The sequence below is a fragment of the Eublepharis macularius genome, chromosome 3 (genome assembly GCF_028583425.1).
Source record: "Eublepharis macularius isolate TG4126 chromosome 3, MPM_Emac_v1.0, whole genome shotgun sequence".
Taxonomy (NCBI): Eukaryota; Metazoa; Chordata; class Lepidosauria; order Squamata; family Eublepharidae; genus Eublepharis; species Eublepharis macularius.
In genome coordinates this window covers 130112817-130131528 of record NC_072792.1, presented here as the reverse complement: position 1 = coordinate 130131528, position 18712 = coordinate 130112817, and the positions used below count along the sequence as shown (strand labels likewise).

At 40.3% G+C, this 18712-nt stretch overlaps 1 protein-coding gene across 2 annotated transcripts in view; it reads left to right on the top strand.

Moving 5' to 3' along the window:
* Positions 1–1299: 1299 nt before the first annotated feature.
* The window catches only part of EPHA6 (EPH receptor A6), a 785056-nt gene continuing 767643 nt past the window's right edge, over positions 1300–18712 (top strand). For both annotated transcript variants that reach the window (XM_054973550.1, XM_054973551.1), the window contains exon 1: positions 1300–1402. In XM_054973550.1, coding sequence (XP_054829525.1) covers positions 1300–1402 — 103 coding nt within the window. The remainder of the gene's footprint in view (positions 1403–18712) is intronic.

The window sequence follows — 18712 nt, the reverse complement described above, 5'->3', positions numbered from 1 at the left end:
CACTATGCCCCAAGGATTACCAGCGTCTTCTTAATCTAATGCAATTTTAAAGTTTAGCCACGGCCGCCTTCCAAAAGCAAAGTCGAGAGCTTTCTTTTTCTCCTTTTTTTTTGTCTTGTCAACTAACCCCCTCTAGTGCTGAACAGGCTGCATTTGACCTGCGGGATGCTCACAGCTTCCAAGCTCGGCGCGCTCTTCCTTCTGCCTCCCGCACAGCACATCTATGCATACCGGTCTCGCCTCTTCTCAACAGAAGAACTGAGACAAGAGTCCGACCCCCCCTTCCCCTTCTCCTCTTTCCCCCCTTCCCACATCCCCCATCTAGAGATCCAGGAATATTACGGTGATTCCCATCCCTCCTTTTTTTTTCTCTTTTGGCAGGGAAGGAGAGAGCGAAAGGGATTTCTGCAGCAATAGGTGGCTGCTGCCTGGAATGTTTGCCTGCCCGGAAAACCTCCGCCACTGTCTTGCCGGCTCGGACGCCAGGTACCATTAATCCGCCTTGTTTCTTCTGAGCGCTGTTTTCATTCCAAAAACAGCCCTCCCAGAAAGGAGAGTCATCGAGCCCCTCACAGAAGCCGATGAGAAGGCAGGGAGATGTCGGTGGGCACCGGGAAGACCAGTTCCACTGAGCCTGCTGTGGGAGTGCCTGGCGTCAGGAAGCCCCCGTCCCAGCCAAGGCGAGTCCTGCGCAGCACCTGGGAAAGCCCGCTTGGCAAGTTTTCTTGACAGATCAGGGAGCTGTCCAGCATTTCAGCACCGGCACTCCACGGCGGGAGAGGCGACCGGAGGGGGACCTTCCCACCAAGGGCGGAATTTAGCTTCCTGGGAGCCGTCCCTCCTGGGCAGATGTGGGGTCAGGAAACGCGCGAGGGGCTCTGGAGAAGCTGCTGGGCAGGAGGCTGCGGCAGCGGGCTTTGCTAGCGAATCACTAAGCCGCTGCTGAAGGGCTGGAAAAGAAGCGGAAGGGGAGAAGGCAGTCCGCCAGACGGGAGGCTCCTCTTTTCCATAAACGTTCACACACCCGTCGCGCCTGAGCCGGGAAAGTTTGCCTCCTGTGCTCTTGGCCACCCGGTTCCAGAGCGTCCCTGGTTGCTGCTAGGAGACCCGCCAGCTTTTTCCAGGACGCCACCCCTCTGTCCACGGTGGATGCAATCTCTCCAGCTCTGGGAGCACCGGGTACCCTGGAGCCCCTCTTCCTCGTGGGGCCTCGGGTACCGTCCATTAGCCTGGGGGAGGAAGAGACCGTGAAGCCCCCACCCCTTCCAGGGGCCCAGGCAAGGAGCTCAGGCGCCCGCCATGGAGAGCTGTGAAATGAGGGGCTTCCTCTGGAAATTTAGCTTGCTCTTCCCTCTGCTGACGGCATGCCCGGCAGGCTGCAGTCACGTCTCCAGCAACCAAGGTAAAGGGAAGCCCTTGGGTGGGAAGGAGAAGGGTTGGGCTGTGGGGGATTATTGCCTGTGCAAACAGAAGGCAACCCGTCCCCTTTCGGAGGCTTCAGGGCGGCTGCTGGGCTCATCCATAAAACGATCGTCCTGATGGATTCACGGAAACCTTTCTCCTGGTCTTCTACTGGTATCAATTGACTTGCCCCACTTAGGGGACTGATGGAGAGAAAAGCCTTTGCATTTTAATGTGCTGTGGAGAGGAAGGCAGATTCAGTTGGTAATTGCAGGATTTCCCAAGTCTGGGCCACAGTGGAGAGTCAATTATTCTCCGGCCGAGGGGCGATCTGAAGCTGTGCCGCTGATTAGGCACTACAGTAAAACTTCAGAAGCACTCAGTGCTCCATGAGTATCTTGTTTTCCGCGTGGCCTGAAAAATAGATCACGAGCATGCAGTGTTTCTTCTTGACTGAAAGCATTTATGTGCTTTCTACAAATTTCTCATTGGTGGGAGGGTAAGTTGTGCAATTAATTTTTTAAAGAGGCCCAGATCTGTTGCTGTGGTGGAACTAAATAGTACTTTGAAGGCGATGCTTCCAGGTTTTGCTCTTAATTTTCCTCTCACCACCATGTCAAAAATCCCCTACCTCTTTCAATGGCCTACTTAACAACCAACTTGGTTCATATTACTGCCTTGAAAGTCTTTGTGCAGAATCCAAATACCACTCATACTTCTACCTATCTCTGGAGCTTTGAAGGTCCTCCTTGCTATTGCACTTTCTTATACCCCCCAAAGCCTCCACCTAATGTCAGCAGACCTTTTGGAGCAGTCCAAAAGTAGCACAGGGAGTGTGCTCCCATGTGTGCACAAAGTGAATTTGTGTGTGGAACCCCCTGGATCCTATCTTGTTTCCAGTAATGAAGGTTACAAAATATCAATATGCTCATTTGATACAATATCTGGAACTCTGCACAAGTGTTTTTAATGTATCCAAATCTTAATGTTGTTTATGTGATTCTTTTACTGTGCAAAATGTCTTTAAGGTCTTGTTTGTCCTGACATCAGCTTTGTATCTAGGTCATCAGTTTTCACATTTTACAGAAGGGAAGATGAGGCTGAACATTAGTGACTTACCACAGATTAGCCAATGACTTAATGGCTGAGCAACTATTTGAACCCTACAGATCAATCCAGAATTTAATTCAATAGACTTCAACTGTCAGGTTTGGACCCCAAACTGAGTTACAAGTCAATCTACACTGAAATATATCATGGTTCATCCACCATGAGTTTTAAAGAGAGAAAGGTAAAGAGAAGGAGAGAGAAGGCATGAACAGAGAAAGTGAGATAGTGGGGAAAGAAGCAGACATGATCATACATAGATAAAATTGAAAAGTACATTCCATGCAATAGGCAGAAATTATAGGTAGTTTCCAGACCCGAAAAGACTACTGCAACAGACTATATTGTCTCTTCTACTGCAAACCTCCGGGTGTCCAAAATAGTTCAGATCAACACTTTTATGGTGCCCACTATGTTGGCTGATTACAGTGGCAAAACTTTCAAGCAGATCTTCTCAGGAGATTTCTGAGTTAGACAAAAGCTTGATATCTTGTGCTCACAACATAATTGGTCTCATAAAGGGTATTATCTGTACCATTCTAGACCCCACTTTTCTGTCTGTTGGGAATGTCATGGCAACCAATCTTGTTACAACTTAGTGACCTGTGGCCATGCATGCTGACAGGAAAAGCCACAGAATGTCAACGGATGAACTGCTATTGATTTCTGTGAGCACAGAATTCTACCATTACATGAGATGGTGTATGCAGGGAGGGGGGGTATACTCTTCAAAACAGGGTTTTATTGGAAAATCCTTCTTATTTGGCTATATTTGGAATTACTATAAAAATGTTTAGTGCAATATGGAAAAAAATCAATTTTCTTTATTGTTATAAATGCGGAATGTGAGCTTTCTCTTTTTAAGATTTGTAATTGGAGAAGCAAAGCTGTTCGGGAATGGAGAGATGAATACGTAAGCATATGAAACTGCCTGATAACAAGCTAGACTATTGATCCTTCTAGTACAGTACTGTGTACCCTGACTGGCACCAGCTCTTCAGGGTTTCAGGCAGAAAGTGGTCCTTTCCAAAACCTGCTACCTTGGATCCTTTAACAGAAAATGACAGAGAATGAAACTGAAATCTTCTGTATCTAAGGCATGTGCTCTGTCATGGAGTAGCATAGAAGCATGGCATATTATGGAATAATTTGGTTTGGATTTTTTTTTGTAACTCCATCTTCCATGCCAAGGACTCTTGCACTACAATATAGAAATGTCTTATAGCACCTTAAAGACTGATGAATTTATTGAGGCATGAGCTTTTATGACCCCGAGCTCACTTCATCAGATGTATGGCATGACTGCTGTTGAAAAGCCATAAATGGTGTGATTTTAAACTCATTTCAAAATTCTTCAAATTCTAAAGGCTTTTGGAGTTGGTCTTTTTAAAATGATTTTTTAAAAATTTTACACACTGAAAAGCATATCCAATAAAGAGTTCAATAATGATTCAATGATACACACTGTAAATAAAATATATTAACTCACAATTCAGTGAGACGGGCAAAGTATATTTGGCTAGTTTAATTACTTCCTTTAAGTATTTCATGCTCTTCTGCTGCAGACCATCATGGCTACCCACCTGCAGCTATGTAAATCAAAATTGGATTCACCAATTGGCTCTAGTTTTTAAAAGGTTTTCTTTTTAAATAAGCCGTCTATTTGATCATACAAAACACATATTTTAATTTCTCTAACCATTCCTTCTACTTGGGAGCACATTTTTCTCCCATTGGGAGGAATTGGCAGAGTTGCTCTTAATCTGTGATGTGCAAGAGGCAAGTGGGCTGTATTTCACTTACCATGCAAGATTTTAGTTCTCTGACATCCTTCATAGAGTTACAATACCATCATAAGCAGTCACATCCTAATGTCAATCCAAACCAATTTGCTAGGAAAGGTGCAATTCTGCTTAGGATTGCACTATTAGGTCATGTGTAGTGTTAAGCCTGGTTTTATTCAATGTAAGTGAATAAAGAGCTACTGCCTGGCTGCTACAATGGCTTCTACTTTGATATCCTTTGTACCTAATATTTTATAATAATATGTTGTTAGCCTTTCAGGAAGAGCCTATATTACATCTATGCTCAGTATAGCATCCATCATGCTATTGACTAACAAATACAGGAAAGTCATCCAAAAAGAATTTAAAAGAAAATTGGTGACACAACTACTATATTTTGTAAAAAAAAAAAAAAATGTTCATAATGTATGCATGTTAAGATGGGACGAAATTTTGAGGACAAACTAAATAGACATAGCTGGAAAATGAATGAAAAACAGTTGTGATTTTCATAGCTTCCCGTTTTCTTAAATTCTTTGTTGATTCTTACATTTATTTTTATAAATAAATAATTCTGCTAAATTGAAGGTCAAATATAACAATCATATTATCATTGAGTGCTTATATGCTACATTGCAAAATGGTTTATAAGAGAATGTTATTACTTTATTATTATTCATTAATAATAATCATTTCAAGCATATAGGATGCTTTAAAACATTAATCAAGGTAATTGCTTAGTCAGTATATGTCACACAATAGCAATATAAACACAGTACAATCACTAACAGTGCAGTCTTAAACAGAGTTACACCGTTCTAAGTCCCTTGAAGCCTCAGAGCTAAACTAAGCATGATGGTGAATGCATGGCCACCACATGATCACCATTTTAAAGTCAGATCCTGATTGGGCACATGGTGCAGTGCGCCTCTCCATACCTTTTAAAGTGCTCAAACAGTTGGAGGGGCTGCACACACTCCTGCAGCTGTTTAAGAATTTTAACGGGCTTGGGGTCAGTGGGGGGAAGAACTCCACTCTGTGGGTGTCGCTGCATTTTTAAAAATGTTTATAAACATTTTAAAAACACAGCGATCATATGGTGGCCATGCATTCACTGTCACGTTTAGTTTGGCTTTTAGAAGGGTGTAACTCTGCTTTGGGTTGCACTGTAAATCTCCACAGACTACTTAAAGGCATCAAACTCTATATTGTTCAGCTCATGGCCAATCTTACCCCCCAAAAAAGTTTTAACCCCCACAAAGATTTTGTGAAGGAGAAGGCCTTTCCCATCTTTGAGAATCAATGGCAAATTGTGGGTGCTGCTGTAGAAAAGGCCTTGCTTGTTTAAACTTAATGGCCAGGCTCATATGAGGAAAGGCTTTTCCATAACAGTTCAAAGCAATTCACACACTTTACCTACTGGCAGTTCTTGAGACAGTAGAATAGTGTGGTTGCCTTTCCCCAACGTTGTTTACCCAAATTGCTGCATTTATACAAGAAATCTCATAGAATTACACTGATGGGGAAGTATCTCTGTAGCACCACTCAACCAAGGAAGGTTGAATGTCAATAGCCTCTTCTATAGGATGTACTACATAAAGATTTTAATCACATCACTGAGAGATGGAGCTTAGGGGGGAAGTAACCAAGATGGTCTGGTACTATAACAGTAGTGAGTAGCAATCCATTCACTAACCTGGAATATATGTCAGCATTACTATTTCCATACTACTGAGGAACAATGGAGCTCTGTATGAGAAATTATTTGCAAATGCCACCAGGAAGTTTATAACGAGGCTAAGTTTTGAAATAGAGACTTCCCCGCTCACAGCTCATGCCTATAACCCACCATATGACTCCACCTTTTTAATTAATTTGTAAATATGTGGTTTTTTGATAATAACTATTTGAATTTTGAAAATAAAGAACTTTTAAAATTGGGTACCTCGTTTATTGTGGAAAAAATTGGCGGTATTGTTAAAACAGTAGAATTAAAAAGAGGAATGTGTTGGGGAGGAAAAGAAGTAATTGCTACAGCTCAAATGAAACCTGCTGAGAGAGAATTCCATTTTAAAAAGTGACATCAGGAAGATACCAAAGTACAGATTATTCAAGGACATGATTCAAGGATCTTTATATGAACAACATGAAACAAACTGGCTAAAAATGTTTAGAGTACATACACCACTCCACACCTCTTATTCCAGTCTCATTGACACAAGTTAACTAGCACTCCTAATATGGTGTTCACAGTCACTACAGCAGATTACCATCACCAGCAGAAATAGAAACATGCACTGAAATGTGTGTGTATGATTGAAACACAAAGTCCACTCTTTAACCATGTTGCTTTTCAATCTTTAAAAAAATGAAGCGCAGAATGAATTTACTTACAGTGCAATCCCAACAGCACTTTTCCAGAAGTAAGCCCCATTGAATAAAATGGGGCTTACTTCTGAGTAGACCTGCTCAGGATTGCTCTCAGAGTGCAATCCTATGCAGAATTACTCCAGTCTCTGTGTAAAGTGCCATTAAGTCACAGCTTACATGGCCATGCCAGTAAGGGGCTTTCAAGGCAAGTGAAAAGCAGAGGTGGTTTGCAAGTGCCTTCCTCTGCACACTTAACCTTTGAAGTCTCCCATTCAAGTACTAACCCTACTTCCAAGATCTGATGAGATAGGGCTATACAATGCTTCCTTCCCTCCCAACTCCAGTCTAAGCCAATCAATTTAGATGGGTTTAGAGTACAGTAACTCTGAATAGGTATGCTCTGCCAATCATGTAACATGAGTTGGAGGCTTCATGCTGAAAGAGAGGAACTATTCTGCTGCTGTTTGCTTGCTTGCTCTGTCAAATATCATGCACATTTGATAGTACAATATAAAATAACAGGGAGGAATTAGTAATACCTTTTAATTTTCTTTTTCTTTCCATATGTTGCCACCATGAACTGTTCTTCAGTGCTGGTATTGATTGTTTTGTTACTTGTTTATGCAATAATATATACAATGTTGGAAAAGATATATACTTTATGACAAAATATATGGTGCAAGTAAACAGATGATAGCATGAATAAATGTGGGTTCCAATCAGACATGGGGAAAGTAAATTGAAACAGGGATATTCAAACCAAACCAGCCAAGTTGCTGGATTTAATATCATCCCTAAATATTACTAATCAGAATGAGCTGTACAATGCAGACATCAATTGAACATTTTCACATTTTTATATTATTTCTTCCCTCTCAGCATTTTGTGAAATATCAGTTGAACATCACAATTATGTGGGGCTGTGGCTTAATGATAGAGCATCTGCTTTGCATATGTTCATTGGGCTGCAATTGTATGTTTTAGCTGTTAGTTGAGAATACCAATTTGAAATAGGTAACATTATTAAATATTAAATAAACATTTAATATAAGATTTTAAAAGTAGGCATATTTAGCTTTTGTAAAGAGATACTATTTGCAGGACAGAGAGACTGAGTGCAAAAACTTGAATTGAGCTCAGTATGTGTGTGAGTGTGTGTGTGTGTGTGTGTGTGTATGAGAGAGAGAGAGAGAGAGAGAGAGAACCAAGCTTTTATATTGGAGAACAAGTTTGTTTAAATAGTGAGCAAAAACAAACTGAAACATTTCACACACCATAGCAATAACTTCAGAAATGAATTTGCTTTAAGACAATAAGCAAAGAGGTAGTTGCCTCTTTCTCTGTTAGCAGTAATGAAAGTTTTAACTTGGTATGGCTTTGAGTAGCCAATCTCAACGGCTTCTTGTTTCAAAGTTTGTGCAAACAAGAAGTATTTAATTCAGAAATAATGTGAAGCAAACATTATTTCTGGGGAAATTAAAAATAATATTGGGTACAGTCTAGGGAATGATTTACATCCTGCACTTCATGTCACTGAAATCTTGACTCCAAGCAAAATCTTGGATCCGAAGGAAAGGTCTTGGGTCCAAAGTAAGTCTCAGATCAGAGGAAGGTCTCAGATACAAAGGACCCTGATTCCGAGAAAAATCTCAGATCCAAAGGATCTTAACTCTGAGAAAAGTCTCAGATCTGAAAGAGGTTTCAGCATGGATGTGGGCAGGGTGATAAAGCCTGTTGATTTCAGAGCACTGAGCTCCATTATGATTACTTTTGTTACTGTTGTTGCTGTATATGTGTACTATATTAACAGTGCCATCCTAAACAGAGTTCCACCCAGTGTCCATTGATGACAATGTGTTAGAAAGACATAACTCTGCTGAGGATGACATTTAGAACTGCAATCTAAAGAATACTTACCTGTCAATAAAGTCAATTACTTAGGACTTACTTCTGAGTAAAGAAATTGGGTCGCACTGTCACTTTTACACTCACATGCAAGGTAAGAAAATACTCTTTCCATGCAGAGAGAGGTTGTATGTGCCTTTTAGCTGACAAAAATGTAATTTTAAAGAGGATATATGCCCCTAATGGGGTGTACATAGATTCTTGAGGTGACAATTCTTTCCTCTTCACTGTTCCACTGAAGTTTTCATTTGTTAAATTTAGTTCTTGAGCTCTACAATTTTTTTCTCTCTCCCTTGTAAATCAATGGATGATGCCTTGTTCTGTCTGAGGAAAGGCTGACTGAAACAATAGTATTGACAAAGGAATGAACTTCTTCATTCATCTTAATTGAGTGGTAACTTCAAAAATAAATTGTGACCAAGGTAAGGTCTGGTCTCCACTACTGAAAAGATATGTGGATAGCACAGATAATTGCTCACAGTACTCTGCGCTCAAGAACTGCATCAAAAATCAACTTGAAATCAAGGCTGTGTGAGCTCTTCTTGGAAACAGCTTTTTCACTCCCATACTTCTCTATGATTAGTAGGGAAGCTAAACTATTGAGGGGATGAGATTAAAACGTCTCATTTGTCTTGGTGCCCATTGAACTGCAAGTTTAAAACATTAATTCTCTGTAATTTAAAGAAATAGGATTCGATTTTTACATTGGGGAAAAATAGCAATCATAAATAAGAAACAAATTAAACCTGATAAATACAGAAGATATTCGTATATGTTTATCTGGATTGTGTTTGTTTCAGAATAGATTTGATTGTTTTTAGTTAAGGTGAACAACAGACTGAAGAAAAGAACATGAACACATTTTTAAAAATGTGATTAGTCTTGAAGACAACACAGTGGATTCAAAATTCTGCTGAATAATAAAAAAAGTTATCCAGTCCTGCTATGATTGCTTAGTATTATTTCAAAGCCAGAATCTACTTCATTCAGCCCTGTATCCCCTCAGCTCACTGGAGGGAATTCGCACTGCAAAGACAATTCACTCACTATTCACTTGCAAACCTTATGAAGTAAACCTTCTAACATTGTCTAGCATACACAAACTTTACATATTTTAGGTGCATCACACAGCCAAGAAGGCTAGAAGTCTGTTTTTAAAGAAGTTATTGAGAAACCATAGTATTGATCAGATCATGTCAGAAATGGTTGCATCCAGGGCTTTTTTTGAGCAGGAACACGATGGAATGGAGTTCCGGCACCTCTTGTAAATGGTCACTTGGCCGGTGGCCCCGCCCCCTGATCTCCAGACAGAGGGGAGTTTAGATTGCCTTCTGCACAGTGGTGCAGAGGGCAATCTAAACTCCCCTCTGTCTGGAGATTAGGGGGCGGGACCACCAGCCATGTTACCATTTTCTCCAAGGGCAATTTAAACTTTAAAAAACTCCCCCCTTGTTCCAGCTGACCCAAAGTGACATCATTGTGCAGTCCTGAGTTCCATCACTGAGTTCCACCACCTCTTTTCCCAGAAAAAAAGCCCTGGTTGCATCCATGGTCTCTGTAGAGGTAGAAAAGCCTGCTAAGAATCATGAGAAGGAGCAAGAAATGAGAAATCCAAACTCATCCCTCAAAACCTCCCCATCCAATATTCTGTTACCTCAGAACTTCAGCAAGCCCTTTTTCCCTCCCCCTTTTATATTAACTGAGGGTCTCTCTAGATGTGCAGTTTTTTAATACGTAGGGTCTCAGTTCCCCAGACTCAACTTGGGTTCCCCGCACCCACACAGCAGCTATGAGGGATGGCTGTTAAAAAATAAAGGAGAGCCCCAAATGGCCTCAGAATGTCACCATGGTGGTGGGGGTAGGGAGGAAAGGCTCCCCCAAGGTGTTTCCCCATGTCAAAATAGCATGAGGGGGAGTATTTTTACTACTCCATGTTCACAGAATGCTCCACATAGAGCAGCTAAAACAAAGAGGCCCGCCCTCACACACTATTTTGGAAAATGGCTTGATGGAGGAGACAGAAGCCCTTCCTCCACCTACAACTGTGTTTTGAGTCCATTTGAGCTCTATTTTTTAACAGCCATTCCTCACAGCTGCTATGTGGCTGCGAGGAACCCAAGTTTGGTCTGGGGAACCAGGATCCAACTCTTTAAAAATCTGTACTTCTAGAGAGACCCCAACTCTTAGTTATTCTTACTATTCCATTCCACTTGGAGCATTTTTAGCCCTCATTATGGCAACTGTTTTGTTCTCCTTTTGGTTAATTTACAAATTCATGTTTTTCTGCATGTGTGGAGTATCCTTAGTAGTCTCCTTACCTCTGGATACCTGCAGCACCTCCTGGGGAGGTAGAGACCTCTGCACTGTCTGTGAGTGGCCAGGTTTTGCCAGCCACTTTACTATCAAAAATAGTGTGAATCAACGAAACTGGAAGAGAGGTGGAGAGAATTTGAAATCCCCCAATATTTCTTTTCCAGAATTCTCAAACTTCTTAGAGGCTTGGGCAGGTATTTTTTTTTCTTTTCCCTTTCATTACTATATAAATTCATATTGTTCTTCATACATTAAGGAGTAGTCTGAGTAGGCAGATACCCTTACCTTGTGTATTTCCATCATTCACACAGGTCTGGGTATCTGTGGGGACAAGGGGATGCTTGCCCCTTCTGGAATATACAAGCCACATTGTGCTATCTTAAACCATACCAGGTGAGCCTAATATCATCAGAACTCAGAAGCTAAGCAGGGTCAGCCTTGGTTGGCAATTGGATGGGAGACCTCCGGCGAAGACCAGGGTTGCCAAGGCAGGCAATGGCAAACTACCTCTGTTAGCCTCTTGCCATGAAAACACCAGCAGGGGTTGCCATAAGTCAACTCTGACTTGAGGGCTCTCTCCACCAAACCATACTTTATGTGCACACAAATAGTATTTCAGTTTAAAGCCAGGTGGTAATTGATGTTAAAACATGGTAATGATGGAAATGATTGTGAAAGAAACCAGGGTCATGTTTGAATTCACTTGCTCTGTGTGTTTGTGTGCATGTTTGTGTGTGTGCGTGCATGCATTTCTGTATGAGAAACAATGTAAAAGTCTGTCATAAGGAGCCTGACCAAAGAATGGATGTATTTAAATCTGGTTTATTCTTGAATGCTTGGCGTGGAAATCATGGTGTTAAAGTTTAACTTCCTTTAATTAATGTTGTATGAACCTTGAAACTGAAAATACATACAATGTGACCTTTCTGTTTGATGTAATTGCTTCAGATATGAGTCATATGAACAGTGTATTTTAAATATACCATCCCCAATGGCAGAGCTTCTCTCTTCTTCAGGCTTGCTGGAAACTGTTGGGGGAGAAGGAAAAGAATGCTCATTCACCTTGTTTGCTGTGCTGCTTTCAATACCAATCAACTGGTGGATGGAGATTCCTATATACAGCAATGGGTGTACAATCCACTTCTGTGTGAAAGCATCTCAGAACTGGAGTTTTTATCTTTTTCTATAGCTGTTATTAATAAATCCTAATGTATAGTCCTAAAGCCATGTCACACTTAACCCACCATATGGAACAGCTGTGTGATTTAATGGGGAAATGTGAAAGAGCTATCATTTCAATTATTACACTGTACTGCCTAGAAGAGCCAGAAGGAGATGGCAGTGACACCCAAATAGCCCTGTAATTAGGTTGTGAAACCTATGTGGCTATTATTCATCTGTTTCCATTCTTGATTTTGGTTGCTACAGGGAGAAAAGTCAAATGATTTGTCATTACTCTTGACCCTGGAGTCAAGCACGACAATCTGTTTTCTGTCTATCAATGGGATACAAGCAAGGAGTTCTGTGTAATTGGACCTTTCCCTGAATCCTCTGGGCTTAATTGGTTAGGTTTCTTTCGTATCTCTTTGAGATCAGAAGCATTGGCTGAAAATTCATATGCAGAGCTGTACTGTACCAAATTCAAGAGGCCCGTGCAAAGAATATCAATGGCAGAGTATTGGTCTACTCATAGTCATACATTATTTTGTATTTTATTTTCAACTGTTTCTCTGTATCTTTGAATGTTTGCTTTTAGAAACTGTTCATTTTCAGTCATAACCAAATTCAGTAATTTTCTCTATAAACTTTTATGACAATTCTATATTACCTGCTGATTCATTAAGCCAAAATTGTGAAGTATAACCATCCTGTAAAAGGAGCTGCAATTATTATTTTCAAGGAAAAAGCTTGATTTGCGTGCACTAATTGACAGCAATTTTTTTTTGCACGGGCAGTGCCATTTATGGGATAGATTCAGGTAGGTAGCTGTGTTAGTCTGTAGTAGCAGAACAAAATTTGAGTCCAGCAGCACCCTAAGAGACCAACATTTTTCAGGGTATAAACTTTCATGAGCTAAACTCACAACTCACAAAAACTTATAATCTGGAAATTTGGAGTTGTCTCTACTCTCTACGGTGCTCTGGAGTCAAATTTTGTTTTGCCATTTATAGAAGAGATGCTAGGATTTGATCATGCAGTTTTTCATACTGATTTATATTGATTCTAAAGACATCTTTGATTTGTTGCAGAGTATCATCATATTATTTTGTTTTCTTCACTAGCAGGAAGAATCTTAGATCCATCCCACTTTTTGTTTTAATGAATATTCAGCCCTCACTGTAAAGGGACTAGGAAGCAAGCAGCTGCTGTTCGGGTTATCTACTCCTGGCCCAAGGTGTCTCATGTTCCTGTAACATATGCATGAAGGAAGAAAATTGGCAGTTGTTGCATATATTGACACATTGCTCCATCTGCCTTCCTCCCTACAGAGATTCCAGTGCATTATAATGGGAGAAACCACACCTGCCAGTTTCCCCCTCCATGCAGATGTTTTAGGCAACAGTGGCTCCCTTTGGGTTAAGGATTGCAGCCCAAAGTGCTCTAGAAGTTCTTACAATACAGACATTGCAAATCTCATACCCCATGTGGGGAGACTTGGGCAAATCAGCCCTGTCAGTGAGTGTTAGATTTCAAATGAGAGCACAGGAAGAGAGGTCAAGTGTTTCCCCCTGCCTCTTTGATTATTTTCATGAAGCAGAGGGAACCAAGAGACTCAAGTTCACGGACTGCATTTTCAGTGCATTGTAACCCATTTTTTCCTTTCATCTGAAGCCCCAATAAGCTTCGAGTTGAAATGTGTAGCAAACATTGCAAAGGCATTTCATAATGGCATGGTGTGGCACAGTCAAAACTACATTGTCACATTACTAGCCTATTTTTTATTCAACTAACTAATTAATAACATTTTTAACTTATTAAACAACATGTAAAGCAACCCTGTGGCTGTATTAGGGCATGTTTACACAAACTTTCTTTGCTTTCTGTTGGGCACTTGAGCAGTGTGTAGGAGGCATCTTTTGTTCATGTTGTTACCTTGTTTTATTAGAAGGGGAAGCCCTCTTCAGAGAAACAGAATACCTTATACATCCACACACCCACCCCGATAAGCTTTGAGACAACATAATCAAGTGCTTTAAATTAAAGCTTTGTAGGTACCTTCAAAGACTTTCTACTTACACATTATTTTATAGCAATAGGTTAAAAGCAGAAACTCATACAAAGGAGGTTTATTCTTAAAGATTTACTCTATATTCAGACCACAAACAGTGAAGTCTTGATGGTAGGAAATTAGAATGTTTTCAAGAGTATTTATTTGCTGTGGGTGCTAATTTGGGACCCAGTTTCCTTTTGGCAGTGCTATGAGTTCTAGATTTTCAAAGAACAGCAAAAACATAGGAAGTGTCTCAAAATAATATCTACTTGATTATGTTTTGGATATATAGAGTCTGAGGGCCAAATAGGGTTGCCAGCTTCAAGTTGGGAAATTCCTGGAGACCTAGGGGGTGAAACCTGGAGAAACCTGGAGAAAGAAGGGTTTGGGGAGGGAAAGGACCTTGGCAGGGCTTAATTCCATAGAATCCACCCCCCAAAGTATCCATTTTCTCCAGGTGAACTGATCTCTGTGGCCTGGAGACCAGTTGTCATTCTGGGGGATCTCCAGCTACTACCTGGAGGCTGGTAACCCTGGGGCCAAACAAGACAATATATGTGATGTCAGGATGGAGGCCACTGAACCATCTTACAGTCACACATGAGTCTGGGAAACTACTGATCTCAAGTGCTCCAAGGCACAGAAGGGTAGCACAGTGTGAAGAGCATCTTCAGCTGAACCTTCCACAGGGGGACTCTGTTTATTGCAATCACTGTTGGCTGCTCCCACTGTCCTGGCTTTCTGCAATCTGTGCAAAACCAAATTATTCAGGAGGACTTACTTAGGTCTGTGCTGTAAGGAAATGGTTCAAAAATATAACAACATTTGATTTATATACCACCCTTCAGGACAACTTAACACCCACTAAGAGTGGTTTACAAAGCATGTTATTATTATCCCCACAAGAATCACCCTGTGAGGTGGGTGGTGTTGAAAGAACTCTGGAAGATGCTTTGATAAAGGGGGAGAGACTATGGACTATACTATTGGGTACTGTAAGTATGTTCCTACTGGTTATCTCCACATTGTTTAATATGTCGTGTCAAATTGTATATGTTTTGTTTCAGCATTGTTTCAGCTCTGTATTGGATTTCTGCTTGTTTCCCATTTTTTCTGTCCTGTCTCCCATGTTATTCAACCACTATGTAAAGCCTTTAGGAGCAATCATTTTTGACTATGGAATTGGATGCCATCAATATGCAAGTTATATCCAGCTCTATATTTCACTGTCCAAAACCTCTGGTGATGCTGTAGAGGTATTGAGCCCTGATAGACAGCTGTTGTCAAATGGCTGAAAGCAAAGAAACTGAAATTGAGGCCAGACAAGACAGAAGTAATGCTGGTTGGAAAAGCAAACATCTTGAAGGGCGTTGTGCTTCTAACCCTGGCTGAAAAGCCTAGGGGTTATATTGGATCCAGCGCTGTTACTAGAGAAGCAAGTAAATGCAGTGACAAAAAGGCCCTCCTCCAATTTAGACTAGCCTTGAAGATGACCCCTTATTCCTGGCCACATGTATTCATGCCACAGTAACATCAAGGCAAGGATACTGTAATTCACTCTATATAGGTCTCCCCTCAAAGACAACTTGGAGCTGGTGTGAAAGTCTGCAGCTCATTCATTTTCAGGAGCTCCTTGGAACATGCATATCACTCCCATTCTTCAGTCATCCCATTGGCTACCCATCAGTTACTGAGCTTCAGGGTCATGACTATTATATTCAAAGCCCTTCATGGCCTAGGCCTCTCATATCTGTGTAACCACCTCTTTCCCTCTGTTCCACCCTGGCAACTTTGCTCATCTGAACAGGACCTTCTGCAGATACTAAATCAACAGCTGCTCACATATGCAGTTTGGTAGCCCCACTTTGTGGAATGGCCTGCCTGAGGAAGTCAGGATTGCTTCCACACTCCTGGCTTTCCACAAAGTATGCAGGACTGAATTATTCAGGAGGGATTTCTACCCAGATTATAGGGCTGTGTCATAAGAAATAGCTCAAAGAGATACCTTAGTAAGGGACAGGAACTATAGACTATAGACTAGGCTATTGGGTACCATCTGCTGATGTAGATATGCTCCTACTGGGTAGTTCAACATTGCTGAAGATGCCATGTTAATTACCTACATTTTAATGCAGAAAGATTTCATCTCTGTATTCAGCTTTATGCTAGTTTTCAAATTTCTTGCTACCATACTCAATTGAATCTGTTTTAGTTGAATGTCCTAACTAGTGATCATATTGTATTTTTGTTCTGTGAATGTCCTAGGCTAGCTATTGATTATATTGTATTCACTTGCAATACATAATCTACATTGGATCTCAGTGAGAAAGTTATAATAACAACAACAATAATAGTTAATTGAATGTCCCAGCCATCAATTGTATTGAATTACACTGTGTAACCCACCTTGAGTTGAAGTGAGAAAGAAGGACTACAAATAGCATAAACAAACAAATAAATAAAATCAGCAAGGCAAACAGAGCTGGCCGTGGCCATTTTGTCTTGCAGAAGTGGTGCAGAAGGGAAGCCTGAAACCCCTCTTCCCTCAGCACTGTGCTCTCAAATCAATTTGATCCCCAGAGCACTTGGGAACATTATTCAGACACACTTATATGCCAGATCAAGGGCTCAGACCTGAGGTGTGTCACGTGTATCATTTAGTTTGTCCCTAAGAGTTTATACCTCTTCCTACCGATAATTTCACACCTTCCAATATGTTCCAGAGGAGTAGAGGGATGCAAGGATTTGTAACAATGGTTAATACATGTCTTTTTTCCCCTTCACCACTTGTATACTACATTAATTTACTCAGCTGCAGCCTGGCACTGACTTTTCTAAAGCAAGGTTCACTGGAATTGTCCATAATGTGTACTTTTTAATAAAACATTGCACTTGAAAAATAGCTTTAAGTGATACCTGCAGCAACATTAACTACACAGACAGGGTGTTATGGGAGAATGTAAAGAAGGAATATGCTAGTATTTCGTGTTTCTGCACATGCATTACCATGGAGGTACACCAGAGTAAACCACATTTCTAGTCAATTCCTCTGACCCACTGACGGATTCTGGTGCATGTAATCACACTAACAAACATTTTTAAATTATTTATTTATTTCATTATATTTCTATTCCGCCCTTCCCATGAATGGGCTCAGGGTAGATTACAACAGTTAAAACATAATCACAACACAACAAGGATTTGCAAATTCATAAAAGCATATTAAAATCACAGTTTACATATAAATAATTAAAAAGGTATCAAGAGAGCAGCAATGACAGTATAACTTAACTTATCTTTGCTCAATAAAACAGAATTCTAAAACAGAATGGTGGTGGTAACACTTCTGGTGGGGGGAGGGAAGGCATCTCCATCTCCTCAAAAGGCATACTGAAGACAGAAGAAAGCAAAGGTTTTACTGGGTGAAGGGACCAAAAAACAGTAACAGCTGGAATATCTTTATTGAAAGGTTAACAGAAGTGGTATGAAATGGGAAAAGGCTTCCCAGAGTGTAACCAACATAGACGGAGTTTTTCATGTAAAAATGCAGACATTTTAATAAATTTTCTCCTGGCTGAAATCAATTTTAAAGGTGAAAAAAAGGTTGTAAAGAAAATTGTCCAGAATACTCCATTAAATTTTACTTAAGAATTTATGATACACATAAATTCTTAAGAGACAGATAGAAAGAGGAATGATCCATAGTTTTTTCCCCTCCCCTGGGGCCTCTGAATTATTGTAAATCCAAATCATTTTTTTTTAAAAAACCCTTCCTTCTCAATTAAAACTCTTACCAAATTATTACTGTAAAATTACTTGTAGTAAATTACATGAAATACTTATCAAAATTAATTCATTGAGGAATTAAGAACCTCTTGCATATATGTGTTCTATTATATTTGCATGATATATAAATTCATCATTACAGTTAGGGCTTAAGAGTTTTGCCATGGTGATCATGAATATTTTATTTCCATATATGTATTTTTAAAAGTCCAGTTTGAATTTTAATCAGGAAAATATGCGTCCCAGTATTCCACAGATATCTATTTCTCATATTATGTTTTTACAGACAGGAAGAGAAATTAATATCTTATATATTTTATTTTGGAAAATTAAAACAAGATATACTAATCAGTGAGATCCAAAGGATCCAATACAAAATACCAACTATCAAAACCATGCAAATAGGATCCTTTCATTCCAGTATTGTACCACCCTGCACTGAAGGAGTAGAGCCAGCTTAAATCTATTTTAACATTCATGAACCTGAGATGCAGCCTTGTAGCTATACAAGGGATCTGGCAACATATTGAGAACTTCTAATGAGGTATGAAAAGCTATGAGTAGTCATAGACCCTTACAAGGATTAGGACTGGAGATATATAATATGCTGGGGTTAAGGTTTGAGTGCTGGGTTTGTTCCTATTGACCCAGAAACCTGCTGGGTCTGCCAGTTGTTAGCGTAAGTTGCTTTGGTGTTTTATAAGATGTGTGGCAGAGGAACACAGCCTAGGGATTCCCAATTGTTTTTTCACTACTATATCATCTTAATTTGCCAAAGCAGCTGTCAATCCAGCTCTTCTGTTGTGGCAACTCTGCCTACAAAGCCAGTGAACAT